This window comes from Lactuca sativa, chromosome 3, assembly GCF_002870075.4.
Source record: "Lactuca sativa cultivar Salinas chromosome 3, Lsat_Salinas_v11, whole genome shotgun sequence".
NCBI classification, from domain to species: Eukaryota; Viridiplantae; Streptophyta; class Magnoliopsida; order Asterales; family Asteraceae; genus Lactuca; species Lactuca sativa.
In genome coordinates this window covers 284,418,319-284,438,848 of record NC_056625.2, presented here as the reverse complement: position 1 = coordinate 284,438,848, position 20,530 = coordinate 284,418,319, and the positions used below count along the sequence as shown (strand labels likewise).

The 20,530-nt window shown below is 35.4% G+C and overlaps 1 protein-coding gene across 2 annotated transcripts; it reads right to left on the bottom strand.

Moving 5' to 3' along the window:
- Positions 1-619: 619 nt before the first annotated feature.
- LOC111915010 (dnaJ protein homolog 2) lies at positions 620-6,707 on the bottom strand. 2 transcript variants are annotated; one of them, XM_023910716.3, is made up of 8 exons: positions 6,485-6,707; positions 5,475-5,645; positions 5,048-5,231; positions 4,324-4,462; positions 2,641-2,774; positions 2,418-2,560; positions 1,221-1,419; positions 620-1,153 (listed from the first exon to the last, which is right to left on the bottom strand). In XM_023910716.3, the coding sequence occupies exons 2-8, from the start codon at positions 5,622-5,624 to the stop codon at positions 825-827; spliced, it is 1,278 nt and encodes a 425-aa protein (XP_023766484.1). In that variant the 5' UTR covers positions 5,625-5,645; positions 6,485-6,707; the 3' UTR covers positions 620-824. The 2 variants fall into 2 exon arrangements, with proteins under 2 accessions (XP_023766484.1, XP_023766483.1); XM_023910715.3 differs by having other exon boundaries at positions 5,475-5,642; positions 6,485-6,706.
- Positions 6,708-20,530: the final 13,823 nt, after the last annotated feature.

Below are 20,530 nucleotides of genomic sequence, written 5' to 3'. Positions count from 1 at the left end.
GTAACATGTTTAACATTTATTTATTTATGTATACATGAACGTTAATTTCATTTATCTAACACAACATAAGGGTAATACAGTCATTTTTCATTATTCACCATAGTTAGTCAGATAAATAATCAAACAACATAAACTCAGTCACATGTGAAAACAATCAGAACTTCTAACCCAGTTAGCTACCAACTCAGTCAGGTCTAACTCAATTAGCAACTATCAAACGACCCCTTAGTTACTATATGACAAATTATTATAAATTCTTTTAAAAACATCTTATCATATCTCTCAAAAACGACCCTAGAATAGAATTGTAGAAACATCCGATCCTAACTTATTTTTTTAACTCGAAAGGTCCCTACTATTTGTTTTTGTTACACACTTGATCCCTACTATTTGCTTTTGTTACGCGCTTGGTCCTTGTCTTACCTAAAAAAACTATTATTTCAATAAGAAAAAATTGTTAGGCAGGTAAAGTAAAGAGGTGAAGTTTGGAGTATGTTTATTTAAATAAATTAAAAAATCAAAAAAAAAAATAATATTTTTAAGTAAGATAAAAAATCAAACACCTAACAAAAACAAACAATAGACAAATTACCCTAAACCATAGGGACCATTCATGTAATTTACTCAATAAATAAATATCATAATCATAAAATATCAAATATAACATAACACCTTAAAACCGATTCAAATCCCTTAACAATTCATAAACCCTAAAAACAAAAAATACAATAATATCAGCCAGTCAAAAAAAAAAAAAAAAGCTTCAAAATATCATATCATATAAATCCTCTCCAAAACCATGAAATTTTATTTTTTATTTTTTTTTACTGTTGGTTACACCCAACACGTTGCATTCCAGGTTCATCGTCATCATCTTCATCATAAGCTTCTTGTTGTCTCTGATGTTCTTTCCTCCTCATTTCTTCTTCCATATTTACATCATGTAAAATGGTCTCTTCACATTCATCCACCGACATTGAAGATGAAGATGAACTCGTGCTCGAGGGTAAAATCGTCTCCAGAATTTTGCATTTTTCGGGTGTTAGTGCCCCCGCTTCAGGGAAGGTTACGTTGAAGTGAATTACTAATTTGCCCTTCATGAATGGCCTTTGGTATTGTGGCATTCCCTCGTCATTGATTCCTTTGTATTGATCTGTTAAAAGTGTCATACTTTTATTAGAAAGAAAAGAAAAGGGTAATTAAGTAATTAAATAAAATACCAGGTTTAATGAGTTGTCCAGGGTTAGTTTTGATGAGAAGTTGTCTTCCATCGAGATGAGTGAGAACAAATTGAAAGCCACAAAGAGCTTCAGTTAAGGTGACATTGTGTTCCACATAAAGATCGTCTTGTTTTCTTTTGAATTTTGGGTGTTCTTTCAGTTGGAGAATGAATACTATGTCTCCTGTAACTGTATCAGGCTGTGCAAAAATAGATTATAGATTTTCATTGGTTAGTTAGATGAAATGACCATTTTGCCCTTGCTTTCCAAATAACCAATTTCAAACTATTAATCAAGTATAATAATAATTATATTCGACAATTTTAATGTGATTAAGGCTGTGTGTCCAGATTAAGTGAAAATTTTTACAAATTTGCCCTTATTGATTTTTCTGTACATACTTGATGCAGAAAAAAACAAGTTAATATAAAAAAAAAATAAAAAATAAAAACCTGAGAAATGACGCTTTCCTCATTACCTTATGTCATAACTTTTTACAAATTTGCCTTTGTTTATTATTTGCTTCAATTTCCACAAATGTGACATCACTTTTTCAATTATTTTTAAAAGGGTTAACTCTTATAAAGGACCTTATATTTCGTGTTTTTTTCCGGATTAAACCTCAAACTTTATTTTTTTTCCTGAAAAAAGATCTTGCAATTTTTTATTTTTTTTATTTGGCCATTTTAGTCTTTTTTTCCAAAATAAACTTGTAAAGTGAGGGTTTTTATCGGAAAAAACTAAAAAAGTTGGGGGTTTTTTGGAAACAGTGAGAAGATTGAGGGGTTTTTTCTGAAAAAAAAAGACACAGATAAGGGCTTTTTAGGAGAAAGTGAGAAAATACAGGGTTTTTTTTCAGGAAAAAAAATAAAACTGAGGTTTAATCCGGAGAAAACATAAAATATAAGGTTTTTTTATGAAACTAACCCTTTTTAAAAACATCATTTATCCAGTCAACAATAATTAAACAAAAAAAAAAAAAAAAAAAAAAAAAGAGAGAGAGAGAAAAGTAAAGGAAATGAGGATTACGAAAATAATCCCTAACTTTTTACCATTTGGCCTTCATTTAGTTTTAATAAGAATTTGAAAAATGTATCCAATTATAGCATTGAAAGTTGCTTTGTATTTAGACCACACTGATAATTATGTATATTTTTGAAAAGTACTAAAAAAAGAGAGAGGTGGAAATTTACTTACAGCTTCATCAGCTTGACCCTCAAAAACAATTTTTTGACCATTTTGCATTCCTTTTTCAACATGAACTTCAAGCACTCTCTTCTCCTGTGTCACCTTCTTTCCTTTACACTGTTGGCATCTATCTCTCTCACTTATCGATTCTCCTATTAAATTTAAATGTATTCAACAAATAAGAAATAATAATTAATAATAAGATATTATTAATATAAATTAATAAAATTACCAGAGCCTCGACATTCAGGACAAACATGTTGCATTTGTTGGATCATTCCTGGGCCAATTTGCCTGGTTGTCACCCGCATTCCAGATCCTTGACATCCAAAGCATCTTGATGAAGCACCACTTTTCGAACCTTTCCTAAAAATATAATATATATTTAATTAAATTAAATTGTTAGTTAATTTAATGTAAGAGTAAATTACATGAATGGTCCCTATGGTTTGGGGTAATTTGCACGTTTGGTCCTTAACTTATTTTTTTAACTCGGAAGGTCACTACAGTTTGTTTTTGTTGCGCGCTTAGTCCCTAAGAAGACTATTTTGCCCTTGATTTTTTAATTTATTTAAATAAACACACCCCCAACCCCACTTCCATCCCACCTTACCTTACCCAAACTGTAGGGACTTTCTGAGTTAGAAAAATAAGTTGGGGATCAAACGTGTAAATTACCCCAAACCATAGGGACCATTCATGTAATTTACTCTTGATGTAATGAATATGATTAATGTCTTAAACTAAAGAATGTTCACAAATTTCAGCAAAATGAGTCAATGGCAAAATCACAGTAACTGACACAAGGCTACAAGAAAGTATTTGTGAAAAGATTTATGATTGCAAAATATATATATATATATATATATATATATATATATATATATATATATATATATATATATATATATTTCTTTTTCTAAATTATTATAGGGCTAATCTCAAAAAAACACCTTATATTTTGTGTTTTTTCCAGATTAAACCTCAAATTTATTTTTTGCCTGAAAAAGGCCTTGTATTTTTTTCATTTTTCCGATTTTGGCCCTTTTAGTCATTTTTTCTATTTTTTTTTAAATGTGAGGTTTTGTTCGAGAAAAACTAAAAATGTTGAGGGTTTATTATGGAAGCATTGTGTTTTTTTCATTTTTTCTGAAAAAATCCTCAACCTTCTAAATGCTTCCATAATAAACCCTTAACTTTTTTACTTGTTCTAAAAAAACCAAACCTCACTTTTAAAAAAAAAATAGAAAAAAAATGACTAAAAGGCCAAGACCGGAAAAAATTAAAAAATACAAGGTCTTTCAGGCAGAAAAAAAAAATTGAGGTTTAATTTGGAAAAAACACAAAATATAAGGTGTTTTTTTGAGATTAACCCATTATTATATTATGTTTTTTGGTGGGGACCATTAATAAAGCAATTTTGCAATTCATAAATAACAGTTGACCCCATTGCAAAATTTATACAAATATGCTGAAAAGTCTCTTTTTTTTGGGAAAATTGTTAATAAAGTCCGGAAAAAAAAATTGCACAGAAATGTCCCGATTATTTAATATTTTGCCCAAATTAACAAAAAAGTAGTTATTTTTATTTTAACAAGAAATGACATTATCATGTAAAATTAAATAATCGGGACTTTTCTGTTCAAAAAAAATTAGGACTTTATCAAAATAATGGGACTTTTCTGCATAAAACCCAAATATAATTTTATATATTTTAAAACAATATATAAAATTTTCGGTGGGGACCATTAAAATTTACTCTTTAGCTAATATTTTTTTTTACTTTACTTGTTCGAATCGTTAAAGATAAAATATATAACCCAAACTGACTTGCTTTTAGGTAGTTTGAATGATGAAACTAAATTTATACAAATATTTTAAAAAATAAAAAGTAGAATAATTGTGACATACATACCCTTTACACTTTTTGCACAAGATATTCCTTGAAAGGGAGAGTTTCTTTGTAATACCATTATACACTTCTTCCAAAGAGACCTTTAGAACTTGTTTCACATCTTCTCCTTGCTTCTTCCTAGTTCTTGAACTACCTCCACCTATAAATAATACATTATTCAGAGTAAAAAAAAATAGTGATGAATTTGGTTTTTATTGAAAAATCTACCCAATTATAGCAATATCATCAAAAAACAAATAAATTTTCACTCATGTAATTGAGTAGACTTTTCAAAGTATAATATCCTTACAAGAAAACAGTTGAAAGTGCTATGCTATAATTGGGTTGATTTTTTAAAGTAAAATAGGACAATTTAACAAAACAAAATGAAATTAGATGCTATATAAAAAACAAATAAATGAAATTTTGTCCCAATTATAGTAATATCATTCCAAAAACAAAGTCTTTTCCACTTCAATAACTGAGAAGATTATTCAAGGTACAATATCCTAATAAGAAATAACTTGTAAATCCAATGCTATAATCGAGTAGATTCTTCAAAATGCAAAGTGTTAAGAATGTAATTAAAAAATTGAAACTGTAATGGTATAATTTGGTAGGTTTTTCAAAGTTAGATATATTAATAGAAAGGGATGAAAGTAAAATGCTATGATTAACAAACAAATTAAAGTAAAAAATATATATAAAGAAGAAGAAGAAGAAGAAGAAAAAAAAGAAAACTGACCACCAAATCCGCCACCAAAACCACCACCACCACCAAAAAACTGCTCAAAGATATCAAAAGGGCTCTCAGATGAGCTGCCACCACCTCCCATACCCTCTTTCAAAGCATCTTCACCATATTCATCATAAATTTCTCTTTTTTCTGGATCACTAAGAACTTCATATGCTTGTGACAATTCCTTGAACTGAAAAATCACCATGTTTTAGAAAAAAGGTTAAGTCACATAAAAAGACATTATGTTTTTTGACATTTTTGAGGTTTAAAAGAAAATGTTGTCAAAATTTTAGTGGATTCAAGAGGGTGTTTGGGATTTCATTTAAAAACAACTTATTGACTTATTGGCTTTTTCAAAACTCAATAAGTTACAAAAAAAAAATGTTTGGCATGAAAACAAAAGAATATAAAATATAATTTATTAAAAACTTACCTTCTCAGGGTCACCACCTTTGTCAGGATGATTCTTTATTGCAGCCTTTCTGTAAGCCTTCTTTAGTTCATCTGGAGTGGCAGTTTGTGGGACCCCAAGAACTTCATAATACTTTGTATTATCACTCTTCTTTGGAACACGCCCAAACATGATGAAAGTGATTCAAAACTGCTGGAAGGAAAGAAATTTAGTAAATATCAAATGGTTTCTATAAAATGTAAAAAAAGAAGGGACAAATTCTAAATAAAAGAAAAACAAGATTAGATTTGTCAAACGATTTTGGATTTTGTTGGACAAATGAAATCACACAACTATGTATGTTACAAAGAATGTAAACAAAAGAAAAACATAACATGTAAATGTTACCAAAGTCTTGAGAAGTGTTCAGATTTTTCTATCAGTGTAGTGTTTGATGTTGCATTGTATTTAAACGTTTAAAAAATGTGTGTCACATACAGGGGTTTTAAATTCTACTCACTCGTTAAAACATAAAGATTAATTCTTTTATTTAAGAGGTTTGGAGGCTTTCATTAACTGGTAACCCTAAATCATCAGACAAGGTTTTAACAGGTTTTTAAAACCAGCGTATTTGGACTTTTTGTCATAGAGAAAAGCATCAAATTTTGTGAAGCTAAACAATGTAGACATGTAGTTTCTAACTAGCGATTGCAACAATTTTATCCATGGCTTCCCTCGTTATATTAAACTGCCATTATATTTTATTTTGCAAAATTATATAAAACAAAAGGATCAAATCAAAACCTAAATCTGGATCTTCACCAGCACAGAAAATATCGACACTTACAATCAACGCAAATCATCAAACAACATGAAACAACGATCTAGGACGAACAATCAACGAAAATGTATTTACAAATCGTCGAAATTCATCAATTGGAAACATAAATTTGAAAAAGACCCAAAACTATCAGTAATCATAGAGAGATCTATAAACAAGTTCAAACGCATCAATCGAAAACCTGATTTCGACGAAGAACAGTCGTACGTACCTAACAGAGAGATCTGATCTGTCGATGAGGAAACAGGAAACAGGGGAAAACTGGATTTGCAAGCAGTGAAATTTAGGGAGAATTAAAGAGAGCGTATAGAGATGAGGTATATAAGCGGCATCAAGAACTAGGGCTTGTGCTGCTGGTGGCTTGTTTGGTCGCTATTGACGGCTTTTAACGTTCGCTACTCAAAACCTAATTTAAAGAGATGTTCCTAAAATCAACAAAACAGAATTGTACTCATACGCAAATACATTTGTAGTGAAGTAGTGTTGAATATTACTAAATCCATCTACACCAAATTAATAATAATAATAATAATAATAAAATTCAAATACTCTTTACTATCTAACCTTACTAAATCTTTTAAACAAAAAAAAAATTATTTTAATGTTTTTTTTACTTAGATTGTTAAAAATATCATTTAATTAGATAGTTGTTAACATACATGTAATATATTTTTTATTACGATAATTATAATTATATTATCGTAAATTGTTACAAAATAATTTATTTGAGAAATGCTTGTAATCGTTTTTAAAATTTTTAAAACATATTTATTTATTTTTTTTTATTTTTTTTTGGATTCAATACAAAGAGAATAAATTTTATACTTCTGATTAATTAAACACGTTTAAAAATAGCATAATGTTGTAAATATTATTATCATATTTAAATTATAAGTAGTAAATTAAAATAACCAATAAATATATAGATGTAAAATGATATAGAATAAAACTGAAAACTAAAAATTTCACATGTAAATGAATATTATTACCCCATATTTAGAATAATATTATCCATTTACATTTATATAAAATAGAATAAAAAATTGATGTTTTAAATGGGTTGGATATGCTCTAATTCTTAACAACTTAACACAAACCAATTTTTATTATATAAATAGGAAATAAGATATTTTTTTAAGTTATTAAAAATGTAAAAAAGAATTATTTTAATTTACAAAATAAAATATTTATTTAAATATATAAATAAATTAAAATAAAAAAACAATAATTTACAATAAGCAATCATACTAATAAAATAGATAAACCATGCCACAATCTTAATATGAAATAAAAAAATCATATATACGTAAGATCCAAACTACATAATTATACATCAATGTTGATTTTTTGTCATGTATGTTCAATCAATTTATTTTTACAGTGTTATGAGCTTCTAGAATATAAAGTTGTGCCCTGATGGTTTTATGATTTTATAACATTCTAAATTTGGGGCTAGAAAATTTTTCTATTTAAATTAATTAAAGAAAATAAATAAATAAACTATAAAAAAGAAAATAAATTAAAATAATATATTTAATTAAAAAGTTCTAGATTTAAAACAGGAATTTAGAAATAGAATTAATTTAGACTTCAAAAGTTAAGGAGAAAATAGATGGAGGACTAGTTTTGCCAAATAGCAAACCTAAAGACTAGTGTTGACTTAGTTAATGACCAATTAGTTAAAAATAAGAAATATTAGGGTCGGAGTGTGAAAGATAGAAGTTCTCTAAGTGACTTAGTTAAATGGTGTCAATTTGAGAAAAATTATAGAGTGGGAAACTATTATGCCAATAATGAAAGATGAGAGCTAGTTAGGTTAATCTCTCCCCCGTCAAAAGACAATGACCTTTTGGAGAAGGGGAAGCACCCACTCACTAAGGTTCATATTTGGAGAAAATTAGTGAATTAAGGTACAAACTTCTCATTTTCTCCCTAGAAATCAAACCTAAGGTTTGACTTTGAACCCTAAATCTGATGATGGTGATTAATTTGATGTTCAATTGATTTATTTAAGTAAAATTTTGATGATAGAACTGTTGGGTTTTAAGTACTATAACATTCCTATGGTGCACATACAACCTTAATGTTTTGGATTTAAGTTTTCTCTAGTTATACATACAACAAAAAAATTATCCAAATCATGAAACCTATCTAGCATACAAATATGGTACATGAAACATAAAACTAGTGAGAAGAATACCTCTTATTTGTAGTTTGTAGTTGTTGGCCTTTCAAGAGCTTAGCACATCAAGTGTGATGCCTCAAACAAGTCATAAACACCATGGACACATGGAGGACTTTCAGAGAGAGGCTAGAACCACCAAAATCGGCAAGAGTTCTCTTAGAACCCTTGGGGTAGTGAATTTGGAGCTAAGGGGTTGCTTTTATAGTGTGGAATTCATAGGGTTTCAACTTGTAAACCGTAATTTATTCCTTGGGCCTTTAATCCAATAATCCATATGATAAGCCTTATGGACTAACACTCCATGGACTCTCACATAAACTTAGTCAATCATTAACCAATCATGGATCATCGGCCCAAACTATATGTATTACTGATTTACTTAATCAGTCCCCTTAATTTAATTAATCTATTTTGATCACTAAATCAATTCCAAATTAATTTTTGACCAATATTAATTAAATAATATGATTTTTCAATTAATATATTATACTTATAATATATTAATAAATCACAAATAACCTCTTTCTCAAATATTCATCCTGTCAAATTGTTCTGGTGAAGGCAACCCGAAATAGACTATGCTACTCTCGGGTCAAGTACATACCAATTATAGTTATGGGCTTAGACACCTAATCCAACAGTCTCCCACTTTGATAAGTCTAATAACTATAATTGCAGGTACAACTTCAAAACCCGACTAGCAATCATAGCTCTCAAAAGTCGTTGTTGAACTCTGATCTTATCAGTAACGCATCCATTAGATAAGGGATCATATATTCCTCCATTCTAGATATTATATGGACATGAGACATGGATTATAATCATTCTCTCTATCCATGTGTTGTTTCCCAATTTCCGATTTATGACGACTGACCAATTGAACAAATCAAATATGTTCAGGCTTGGCCAAGCGCTTAGGGTTTATCATCACTAAATCATCGAGGAGCCCACAAATATCGTTTTTATCCTTCTTAGGGTAAAAGGATCAGATAAACTTCAACTCATATGCTTGCTCTATTTACTCGTCAAATCACACACAACAATACGTTTTATAACACCAAGTTATTGGTGCGTTTTCATATCATCAATGTGCAACCGACTTGTAAACTGCAACTCATATCTCTCTGTTTCAAGAATATAAGTTATTATCATCTTACAATCACTTGTGATAAAATCCATAAAGTGATTCAGAGAGCATGGGTTTAATACAATACTCAAATCTTATTACAGGAGTACTCATGAATTTTGCAGTAAACTTGTGTTATGTCTAACACTTTAGACAATCTACAGACGGATTCATGACAGTCTTACCTCAATACCTACTTCCAAAGTATGATTGATTGTAGATGTTTGAATAACCTAGTTATTTGAGAAGTAAAACATGCGAAGTGAAACACAAGAATAATCGAATCGAATATTGTCTCAAAACTTTGAATATAAATAAAAAACCTTTTATTTAATCACCATATCAATTACACATTATTCATTGTATAATGTTTCAACTGATCAACTTAATATTTGAATTAAATCAATAGTCATCCCATGCTCCAAGCATGCACACTATGTTTATCTATGGTCCTTACTTTGTGAAATAGATCAATTGTAAACATTTCCAATGACACTCATTTGACAATTCCAAATCCTTATCATAAGTGTGAGAATACCAAGTCCTTGCAACTTATTGTAATCTATGAGATTCTAAGCTTATATGTAGTGATCCTCTTGTAATGACTATATACACAAGTCACAGAGACTTTACCAATTACAAAACTTTCCATTGGAAATTGTTACAAGACAATTCCATAGATACGAAGTCTCATATTCAAAGCACATTCCTTTGAACATCCTTCTTGCATAAAAGTTTCTAACTTACTCATAGATTCTTGATATCCAACTCCCATTATGGAAACTTTTCTATAATTTCCATATGACTATCCATTCTTAATAGACTCCTATCTATTCAGAATTATATCAATATGGTCCATTCATTACTATACTTCCAACTGTCCTTAAGCAACCAATCCTTAGCGAACCTCAGATCGTTCTTGATAGTTGTTTAATAACTTTAGTCATATACGGTTCTTGTCTTATTTCCCTCTTATGCCTGGGCATTAGGATAATTAAAACACGTGAATATTATAGCATATGCAATCGATCCTATATCCGAAGCATATGGGACACGATTCATAATGTCTTACATAAAGACATGATATCTGACCAATCTTTTGCTATAATATTTCCATATATAGAATTTCCAATGTTGAAATATTTCAACATGGTATTCATATATCCATGACTAAGTTTGATTAATACTTCAATCTAAACTTTTAGATTCGAAGTAAAGTATAAGTATCCTTTCCCTTATTATAGCAAAACAACTTTTCAAACTTTGCAACCTTGCAATTTTGTAATCTTTGTTTCCTATAGTATTGCTAACTTGAAATACTTCACATAATAATCATGCTCCCACTATCATGATAATTATATTCTTACTAGCATAACACTTATGCTCTCACTAGCTTTGACATGTACGTAGAAATCAGTTGGACTTTTAGAAATCAATACTTATTGACTTTCTTTCTGATATGAGATGCTTCGATAAGCCTTCATATAATCTCATACACCTTTTATTAGAACACTCATATGTGTGTCTAAACTATTCAGAACTTACAACAATAAGTTCCGAATGTTCAAACTATTTGCCATTTCTCACAATTCGAACTATGAAGAGGGATGTCGTAATCATAATATTTATGCATAAATATTTATGCATAAATATCCTATGTGTTATAAGTTTTATAAATATTTTTGCATAAATATATTTAGAGTCGTGTTTTAAGTGTTAATTAGAGATATTTATCCCATGTGTTAGGTGGAGGCTAGTTCGGGATTCATGTACGAGGTTATTTTCTTGCTCGCTTATGAGGTGAGTCTTCTTACTATACTTACCTAGAGTGGTAACATTTGTGTGATGGGGAGGGTCTTATGTGCTTATATTGAGTATTGTGATATCCTATATTATGTCTTTGTGATTTATGTTGTGTATTATCCTGAGCTTACTGAGTTAGGAGAGGGTCTACCCGAGTTGTGGGACTGAAGGGTCCCATCGAGACACATTTGACTGGAGGGTCTTATTTGAGTATACCCATGAGAGGCTAATGAGATATGTGTGGTATTTTGGGCAACTCACTAAGCTTCGTGCTTACCGTGTTATGTGTTAGGTGTTTCAGGTACTTCTCAGGATCACGGGAAGGCACCAGCTTGATTATACACACACACACACACGAGTTGGAGATATGTTTTGGAGGATCCCGGATTATGTTTTAAACAATTTATGAACATGTGTTTTGATAACTTTATATTTGGGGGGTTTTTATGGTTGTGTTAATGAAATTAATGTGATTTTTAAATGAAATTATGTTTGGAAATTTACGGTCTTACAAGTTGCTATCAGAGCCTTGGTTTGAGGGATTCGGATATACCTTCGGGTGTGTCATGACTCAAACTGAGGATTTGAGGAAAATTTTCAACACAAATGATTTTTAGAAAAACAAGTAAGAGTTTTAAGAGAAAAATGAGTTTGAGCAATGTGTACAATCACCTAGAGCCTGAACGGTGATTTCCTAAAATACCCTTACTTATTTGTGTTATGAGATATTTATGAGATGTTAGGGATGCATGCTAGAGGATAGGCTAGGTATTTCATATTTAGAGCTAGAGTTGTCTGATTTGTGATGCCTTAGCCTAGGAATTGCTACTATCTATTGTTGCCTTAAGTATGTGTTGAGTAGGAGTATCTAGCAGGAATCACTTAAAAAGAGTTCTGAATCAAGGGTTAATCTAGGAGAGATATCTAGATGAGTATATGAAAAGTCTACTGAGAGAGTAGCCTAATATCCGTGAGAGATAGAGTACTTGTGAATTGGAATCCTAGGAGGAGGACTTGGGGTGCCTACAGGTCGGTGTGGAAGGTAGTATTGGGCCTATACTACTGAAAGCACCGAATTTGTATGCAGCCCAAGTAAGAATCCTTGGGGTACTAACGAGCATGTAGGGGCGGGAAATCGAGTGTGAGTATGCTCGAGCGAGTCTCTAATGATTTTTGTGTTGTGTTTCAGAGACAGCATGCTGGGTACGCACCATAACCCCGAGGGCGGTAGTGCTAGTGACGACGAGATCCACCGGATCATCCATGAGGAAGTGGTCGCAGCTATTCGAGAGGAGATACCAGAGATATTTGGGTCTATTAAGACCATTCTGATTAAGACATTTGATGAGCGATATGTTGTTGTTACTAAGGTTGTTGTTGCTGCAGTCACCGTAGCCGTAGCTGTTGCTAGGCCACAAGGAGGTGACTCATTGTTGTTCCAAGAGTTCAAAAACACGAAGCCAACAGAGTTTGATGGGACACGAGATCCGATTGTTGCCATTAGATGGATTTCTGATATTTAGGGATACTATTATACATGTCCATGCCCAGAGCACTTGAAAGTTCGGTTTGTGCTGAACCAACTTCACTTGGGAGCGAAGGAGTGGTGGAAGTTTGTGACAACCAGTTTTACTCCTACAGACCATGCTGCAGTGACGTAAGAGAGGTTCACACAGTTGTTCCGAGACGAGTATGTTCCCCAGGTGGAAAGGGAACGGTTGGCCCAGGAGTTTATGTCTCTTAAGTAGAAGACAAAAATTATGACTGAGATTTCGAGGATGTTCCATGAGATGGTGTTGTTTTGCCCTAAGCACGTGTCTACCGAGCAGGCACGTGTAAGTCGTTATCTGAGAATTCTGAGGAGGGATATACGGGAGTTCATGGCGAACTCTTCTTACCAGACATTGACCGAGTTGCAGACCAATGCATGATGGAGGGAGATTGAGCTAGAGTTACAGGCCAGGGAGGAGGGGGTCCCAAAAGACCAGAGACCGGTACAGTCATAGCCAGCAATGAAGCGGGTAAAGTCCGCTGATGCAAGAACTGAAGGCCAAAAGGGCCGCACTTATGGCAAGTGTGGCAAGAGTCACGAGGGATCTTTTTGGGCGGGGATTTTCTACAAATGTGGCAAGGAGGGGAACATGGCAAAGGATTGCCCCAAGGGGTTTGCAGTTTGCTTTCACTACTACCAGGCCGCCTATCAGAAGGTCGAGTGCCCTCATCTTGTTCAGGGATCAGCCAAGGGTTCCACTCCTACTGCTTTCCGTGCTACTGATAGTCGGTTGGTGAAGGCCGAGGCTCCGAGAGCTCGTGGGAGAGCTTTTCAGCTGACAGCGGAAGAGGTCCGCGCAACACCTGATGTCATGGCTGGTACGTATTTCCTTATTTATTTTATTTTGAGATTTGTTGTGCTTATTCTGTGTTGTATTTAGGTACTTTTCTTGTGAGTTCTATACCTGCTTTAGTGTTATTTGACTCAAGTGCGAGTTGATCCTTCTTGTCTTTAGCTTTTAGTCGTCACATCAGTATCCGACGTGAGGCGTTGAGTCGGCCTCTGAGGGTTTCTATAGCCGACGAGCATGTGTTTTTCACTACTGATGTATTCCGAGGATGTGTGCTAGAGATTTTTGGTGTTAAGTTCCCGATAGACCTGGTACCTATCGCGATGGGTGATATATGTGTCATAGTGGGCATGGACTGGTTGAGTCGGTTTGGAGCTATGATCGACTGTGAGCGTCAGATGGTGACCATACGAGACCCTAGTGGGGGAGTGCTTACGGTGTATGGCGAGGGTACCAGATCTGGATCAGCTTTCTTCTCTGCTACTAGAGCGAGACAAAGTCTACGACAAGGATGTATGGGCTTCTTAGCGTTCGTGATGGATATGCGGGTTGCTACAGAGAGGTTGAGTTCTATCTCCGAGGTTCTGATAGTGTGCGAGTTCCTGTATGTTTTTCTTGAGGAGTTTCTAGGTGTGCCTCCCAAGAGGTAGGTGGAGTTCTGGATTGATTTGTTTCCGAGTGCGGCACCTATTGCCAAGGCACCTTATCACCTTGCGCCACCAGAGATGCAGGAGTTATCCTCACAACTCCAGGAGCTACCGGGGAAGGATTTTATCAAACCGAGTAGCTCGTCATGGGAAGCACCTATCCTTTTTGTTAAAAAGAAGTATGGTTCACACCGGATATGCATCGATTACCTGGAGTTGAACAAGCTGACGGTCAAGAACCATTATCCGCTACCAAGGATCGACGATTTATTCGATCATTTGCAGGGAGCATCTTGGTTTTCCAAGATTGATTTGAGATCTAGATATCATCAGATGAGAGTTGGCGAGGAGGATATCCAGAAGACGACCTTCATAATTCGTTATGGGCATTACGAGATTGTGGTGATGCCTTTCGGGCTCACCAACGTACCGGCGACGTTCATGTATCTCATGAATCGGGTGTGCAGGCCCATGTTGGATCGATCGGTGAGCGTGTTCATCGACGATGTCCTGGTGTACTCGAGGTCCAGAGAGCAGCACGAGGAGAATCTGCGAGAGATTCTTGGGGTATTGAGGGCTGGGAGGCTTTATGCCAAATTCTCCAAGTGTGATTTCAGGTTACGAGAGGTCCAGTTCCTGGGGCATCTCGTTAATGCGAATGGGATATTGGTCGACCCGACCAAGATTGAGGCAGTTATGAGATGGGAGGTGATGAGATCCCTGTCCGAGATCAGGAGTTTCTGTGTTTAACCGGCTACTATCGAAGATTTATCAGAGATTTCTCCAAGATCGTTGTTCCTCTCACCAGATTGACCCGAAAGGGTGTTACTTTTGCCTAACAGCCCGAGCAGTAGGCCTCATTTGAGACTCTTTGCCAAAGATTATGCAAAGCTCCAGTGTTAGCCCTTCCCAAGGGAGTGGAGGAATTCGTATTTTAATGTGATGCATCTTTATCAGGATTGGGTGCGGTGTTAATGCAGAGGGGGCATGTGATAGCTTATGCATTGAGGTAGTTGAAGCCTCATAAGACGAGGTATCCCACCCATGATTTGGAGTTGGCGGCGGTGGTGTTCGCCCTCAAGATTTGGTGCCATTACCTGTATCGAGTCCGGTGCACCATATAAATGGACCATAAGAGTCTGAAGTACCTCAAGGATCAGCCCAACCTGAATATGAAACAGAGGAGGTGGTTAGATGTAGTAAAAGACTACGACTGTGAGATCTTATATCACCCTGGCAAGGCTAACGTGGTAGTCGATGCCTTGAGCCGTAGAGCCGAGTGTGCTCTGATTCGAGACGTGTGCATGAGGATGACGATGATGACTCCAGTCCTAGATACCATCCGGGAAGCTCAGGTGGAGGCTGTGAGGCCAGAGAACCTCAAGAGGGAGCGAATGATCGGACAGGTTTCCGAGTTTGGGACGCATTATCGGGGGATTATGACTTTCCGTGGGCGGATTTGGGTGCCCTATACAGGTGGAGCTTGGCGCATACTAATGGAGGAGGCACATAAATCGAGATTCTCGATCCATCTAGGTGCCACTAAGATGTATTTGGATCTGAATAGAGATTACTGGTGGCCCTATATGAAGAGGGATGTGGCATGGGTTTTTGAGAGATGCTTGACCTGTCACCGGGTTAAGGTGGAGCACCAGCGTCCACATGGTCCGTTGTAGCCTCTAGAGATTCCCCAGTGGAAGTGGGAGTTGATTTCCATGGATTTTATCTCCAATTTACCAAGGATCGCATGAGGTGTCGACGTGATCTGGGTGATTATGGACCGGTTGACGAAGAGTGCTCACTTCCTTGCTATCAGTGAGAGCTTTTTTGTAGAGAGATTGGCCGAGATTTATGTGTGAGAGGTGGTGGCACGATATGGGGTGCCAGAATCGATAGTGTTAGATCAGGATGTGCATTTTACTTCCAGATTCTGGAAGAAAGGTTCATGAGGAGTTGGGTACCTGACTACACTTCAGTACTGTGTACCACCCACAAACGAACGGACAGAGTGAGCAAACGATTCAGACACTTGAAGACATGCTGCGAGCATGTGTTATGGACTTCGGAGGAAGTTGGGACACCTATTTGCCTGTGGCTGAGTTTTCTTCTAACAACAACCACCATTCTAGTATTGGTATGCCTCCCTTTGAGATTTTATATGGGAGGAGGTATCAAACTCCCATCTGTTGGGGAGAGGTAGGGTCGAGAGTGATGGGTAGCACTAAGATATTGCTAAAGATGACCGATTAGATTCAGCAGGTCAGACAGGTTACTGACAACCCAGAGTTGCCAGAAGAGTTACTCAGACTGGCGACGATCTGAGCTTGAGTTCCAGGTCGGAGATTTTGTCCTCCTAAAGGTATCCCCATGGAAAAGGGTGATCCGATTTAGGAAGGGGGAAAGTTGAGTCCCATATATATTAGTCCTTTCAGAGTGTCTTCCAAAGTGGGGAAGGTCGCTTACAGGTGGGAGCTACCTGCAGAGTTGAGCCAGATTCATAACACCTTCCACATGTCTTAGTTGAGGAAGTGTGTAGCCGGTGAGACGGTAGTGGTACCCTTAGAGGACATTCAAGTAGATGCTATCCAGAATTACATTGAGAAACCGATAGCAATTTTGGACAGGAAGGTTAAGACCCTGAGAAAAAAAAGAGGTGCGATTGGTTAAGGTGCAGTGGGAGCACCGCAGAGGATCCGAGTCGACTTGGGAGCCAAAGTCCGAGATGTGCGAGCAGTACCCAGAGTTATTTCCGGAGCCTGACTTCGAGGGCGAAGTCTAATTCTTGTAGGGGAGAATTATAACATCCCGACTCTCAGGTATAATATTTTTTCATTTATTTATGAGTTGTCTGGGCTAACTCGACGAGTTGTGTGCCCAACTCATCGAGTAGTCGAATTGGCCATGTGGGTTTAATGACCAACTCGACGAGTCAGAGAGCCGACTCGTCGAGTTGGCGCTGTGTGAGGAAACCCTAAATCTCCGGTGTTAGGCGCTATTTAAAGGACCTTAAGCCTTAATTTCTGCCTCACCAGCCACCCTACTCCCCTGTGTGAAAACCTAATCGATTGTAGTGAGCTAAGAGAGAAAGAGCTAATCCTTGGGCATTTTGGTGCACTTTGTGAAGAAGAAGAGAAGAGTATCACGCAAGGAATGAGAAGAGGTTGTGGGATCTGGTGTGATTTCATACAGAGCTTCTGTTGAAGGTAAAAAGTCTATACCTTGCTCACTAGTTTGATTAGATCTCATTTTATGGAGTTTTGGGGCTTATTCCATCTTCTTGAGGCTTGGAGTGTACTAAGTGATTTAGACTTCAGATCTGGACCTTGTGAGGTCCCTAGGGTTCAAAGGTCCCAACTTTATCCAACTAATAAAAGAGCCTTCATGATTAAGACCCTAAATGAGAGTTGTTTTGGCATTTCAAGCCCTAAGTAGTGTCATGCATGAATGTAAAGCTTGCAGCGTTACATGACATTCAAGACTTGGGAGGCTAGATCTAGAGTTTGGGGTTGTAGATATGACTTAAAACATCTGAATGATGAAGTAGATTGAATGGAATCGCAGAGTCAATGAACTGACTCGATGAGTTGGCTAAGGTTTTCCCCGATGAGTCTTGACATGGGTAACTCGGCATGTTCACTAGACAACTCAAGGAGTAAAGTTGGATTTTCGCGACATCTCAGAGGAAACGAGGGGACTCAGTGAGTTACATAGATGCACTTGGTTAGTCGGGTCAACATGGACTGTTGACTCAAGTGTTGACTTCTGTTGACTTTAGGGTTTTGGTCAAGACGGGGATTATGGGGACCATGGAGGGGTAAAATGGTGTTTTGCCCATTTCAAGAGTTTGAGAGAGGAAATAATTTAGAGACGTGTTTTAAGTGTTAGTTAGAGATAATTATCCTATGTGTTAGGCGGAGGCTAGTTCGGGATTCGTGTACGAGGTTATTTGCTTTCTTACTTACGAGGTGAGTCTTCTCACTATACTTACCTAGAGTGGTAACCTTTGTGTGATCGGAGGGTCTTATGTGCTTATATTGAGTATTGTGATATCCTGCATTATGTCTTTGTGATTTATGTTGTGTATTATCCTGAGCTTACCGAGTTAGGAGAGGGTCTACTCGAGTTATGGGACCGGAGGGTCCCACGGAGACACATTGATCGAAAGGTCTTATTTAAGTATAGCCATGAGAGGCTAATGAGATATGTGTGGTATTTTGGGTAACTCACCAAGCGTCGTGCTTACCGTGTTATGTGTAATGTGTTTTAGGTACTTCTTAGGATCACGGGAAGGCACCGACTTGATTGTACACACACACGAGTTGGAGATATGTTTTGGAGGATCCTGGATTGTGTTTTAAACAATTTATGAACATGTGTTTTGATAACTTGATATTTGGGGGTTTTTATGGTTGTGTTAATGAAATTAATGTGATTTTTAAATGAAAATTTTGTTTGGAAATTTACGGTGTTATAGGTGATCAGCTAGAGTCAACATTGACTATTGACTTTGACCGTTGACCTTGAGGGTTGACTTTTGACTTCTGAATTTTGTTCATCTATTAATGTCCTAATAGGAAGATTAAGGTTTTTCCTTGTGTGATTATCTAGGTGGCGCTTAGCCCTTGTTGTGGGATTTCGAAGGTGTGTGTACTTTTGAGCTGCTTTACGAGGTGAGTTTGCTCATTATATTGTAGGACAGTAGGGATTCTATGTGCTTGTAGTCTTTGTGACTCTTGTTGTATGTGTTGTATGCATGTATGCATGTTTGTTATATAGTGTGACATCCCCAATTTCACGTCCAGAAAAGACCGATTTGTTTATGCTTTGTTTTATAAAATCAGAGTAATCTTTTAAAGAAAACAGTTGCGGAATTTGTTCCCAAAACAAAATGTGATAAGAATTTATCAAAGCATTTCTTTAAAGAAATGTATTTTCATTAAATAACAAAATCTCGGGATGTCATGTTCCGATACAGACCAAAAGCATAAACAGTATTAAATAGACCTCACAACAGCTATTTATAACTACTGATCTATAATCCAAAATCTCTCGTCAAGTCCACCAACTTATACTCTTGTGTCATTACCTGTAATGCAAAGAAAACTGAGTGGGTCAGGCTTGGGAGCCTGGTGAGCATATATGGTTTTCAACCCACAATGTTATATCATATATATATATATATATATATATATATATATATATATATATATATATATATATATATATATATATATATATATATATTAGAGCTCACAAACATATACAATTTCACTATATACAAGCAACTCTTATCCCACCCCATTGATCCTCAAAATGACACGATCTAAGCTCTCATATCTAAAATTTTCCTCTTTACCTGATCCCTACTCACGGATCTAAAACTATCCTCTTTACCCGATCCATACTCACGGATCTAAAACTAACCTTTTCACCTCATCCATACTCATGGATCTAAAACTACCTGATCCAGACTCACGAATCTAAAACTAACCTCCTGATCTGATCCATACTCCCGGATCAATAATTGTACCCAATCCATACTCCCGGAATAAGGACAATTAACTATACCTTAATCCTGATATGATCCATACTCCCGGATCAATAACTGTGCCCAATCCATATTCCCGGACTAGGGACAATTAACTTAGTCTTAATGCATACTCCGGGAATAATAACAAGTTTTATCTCTTTACCTGATCCATACTCCCGAATCTAAAACTAACCTCTTGGTCTAATCCATAATCACGGATCTAAAACTAGCCTCTTGATCTGATCCATACTCACATATCTAAACTAATCTCTTGATATGATCCATACTCATGGATCTCATCTACCCATGTCCTACCCAACATATTTGTAGTTACAAAATATATATAGTTTAACTCATTAAAATCTATATAGTTCATCCATTCCACCAACATCTCAAATAAACCACAATATATAAACACATAGCACGTATTTCATAGCAAATACTTAATACTTATGTGTTAGAAGAAAGTAACTATACACTCACACAAAACATATACTTAATACATTTAAACAATACTTGTATTAAAATCAGGTTTATGAAAGGGACTATACATTCACTTGATCAAAAGATGATCGGATAGCACTACGGATCGTAAAAGTAGTATTCTTCGGTAGATCTGGAAGA

Coding starts and splice junctions, on each gene's coding strand:
- LOC111915010 (XM_023910716.3), bottom strand. CDS start 5,624: ATGTTTGGGCGTGTTCCAAAGAAGAGTGATAATACAAAGTATTATGAA. Junction 4,463..5,047: donor TTTTGGTGGCGGATTTGGTG/GTCAGTTTTCTT, acceptor TATTATTTATAG/GTGGAGGTAGTTCAAGAACT. Junction 2,775..4,323: donor TTGTGCAAAAAGTGTAAAGG/GTATGTATGTCA, acceptor TTATATTTTTAG/GAAAGGTTCGAAAAGTGGTG.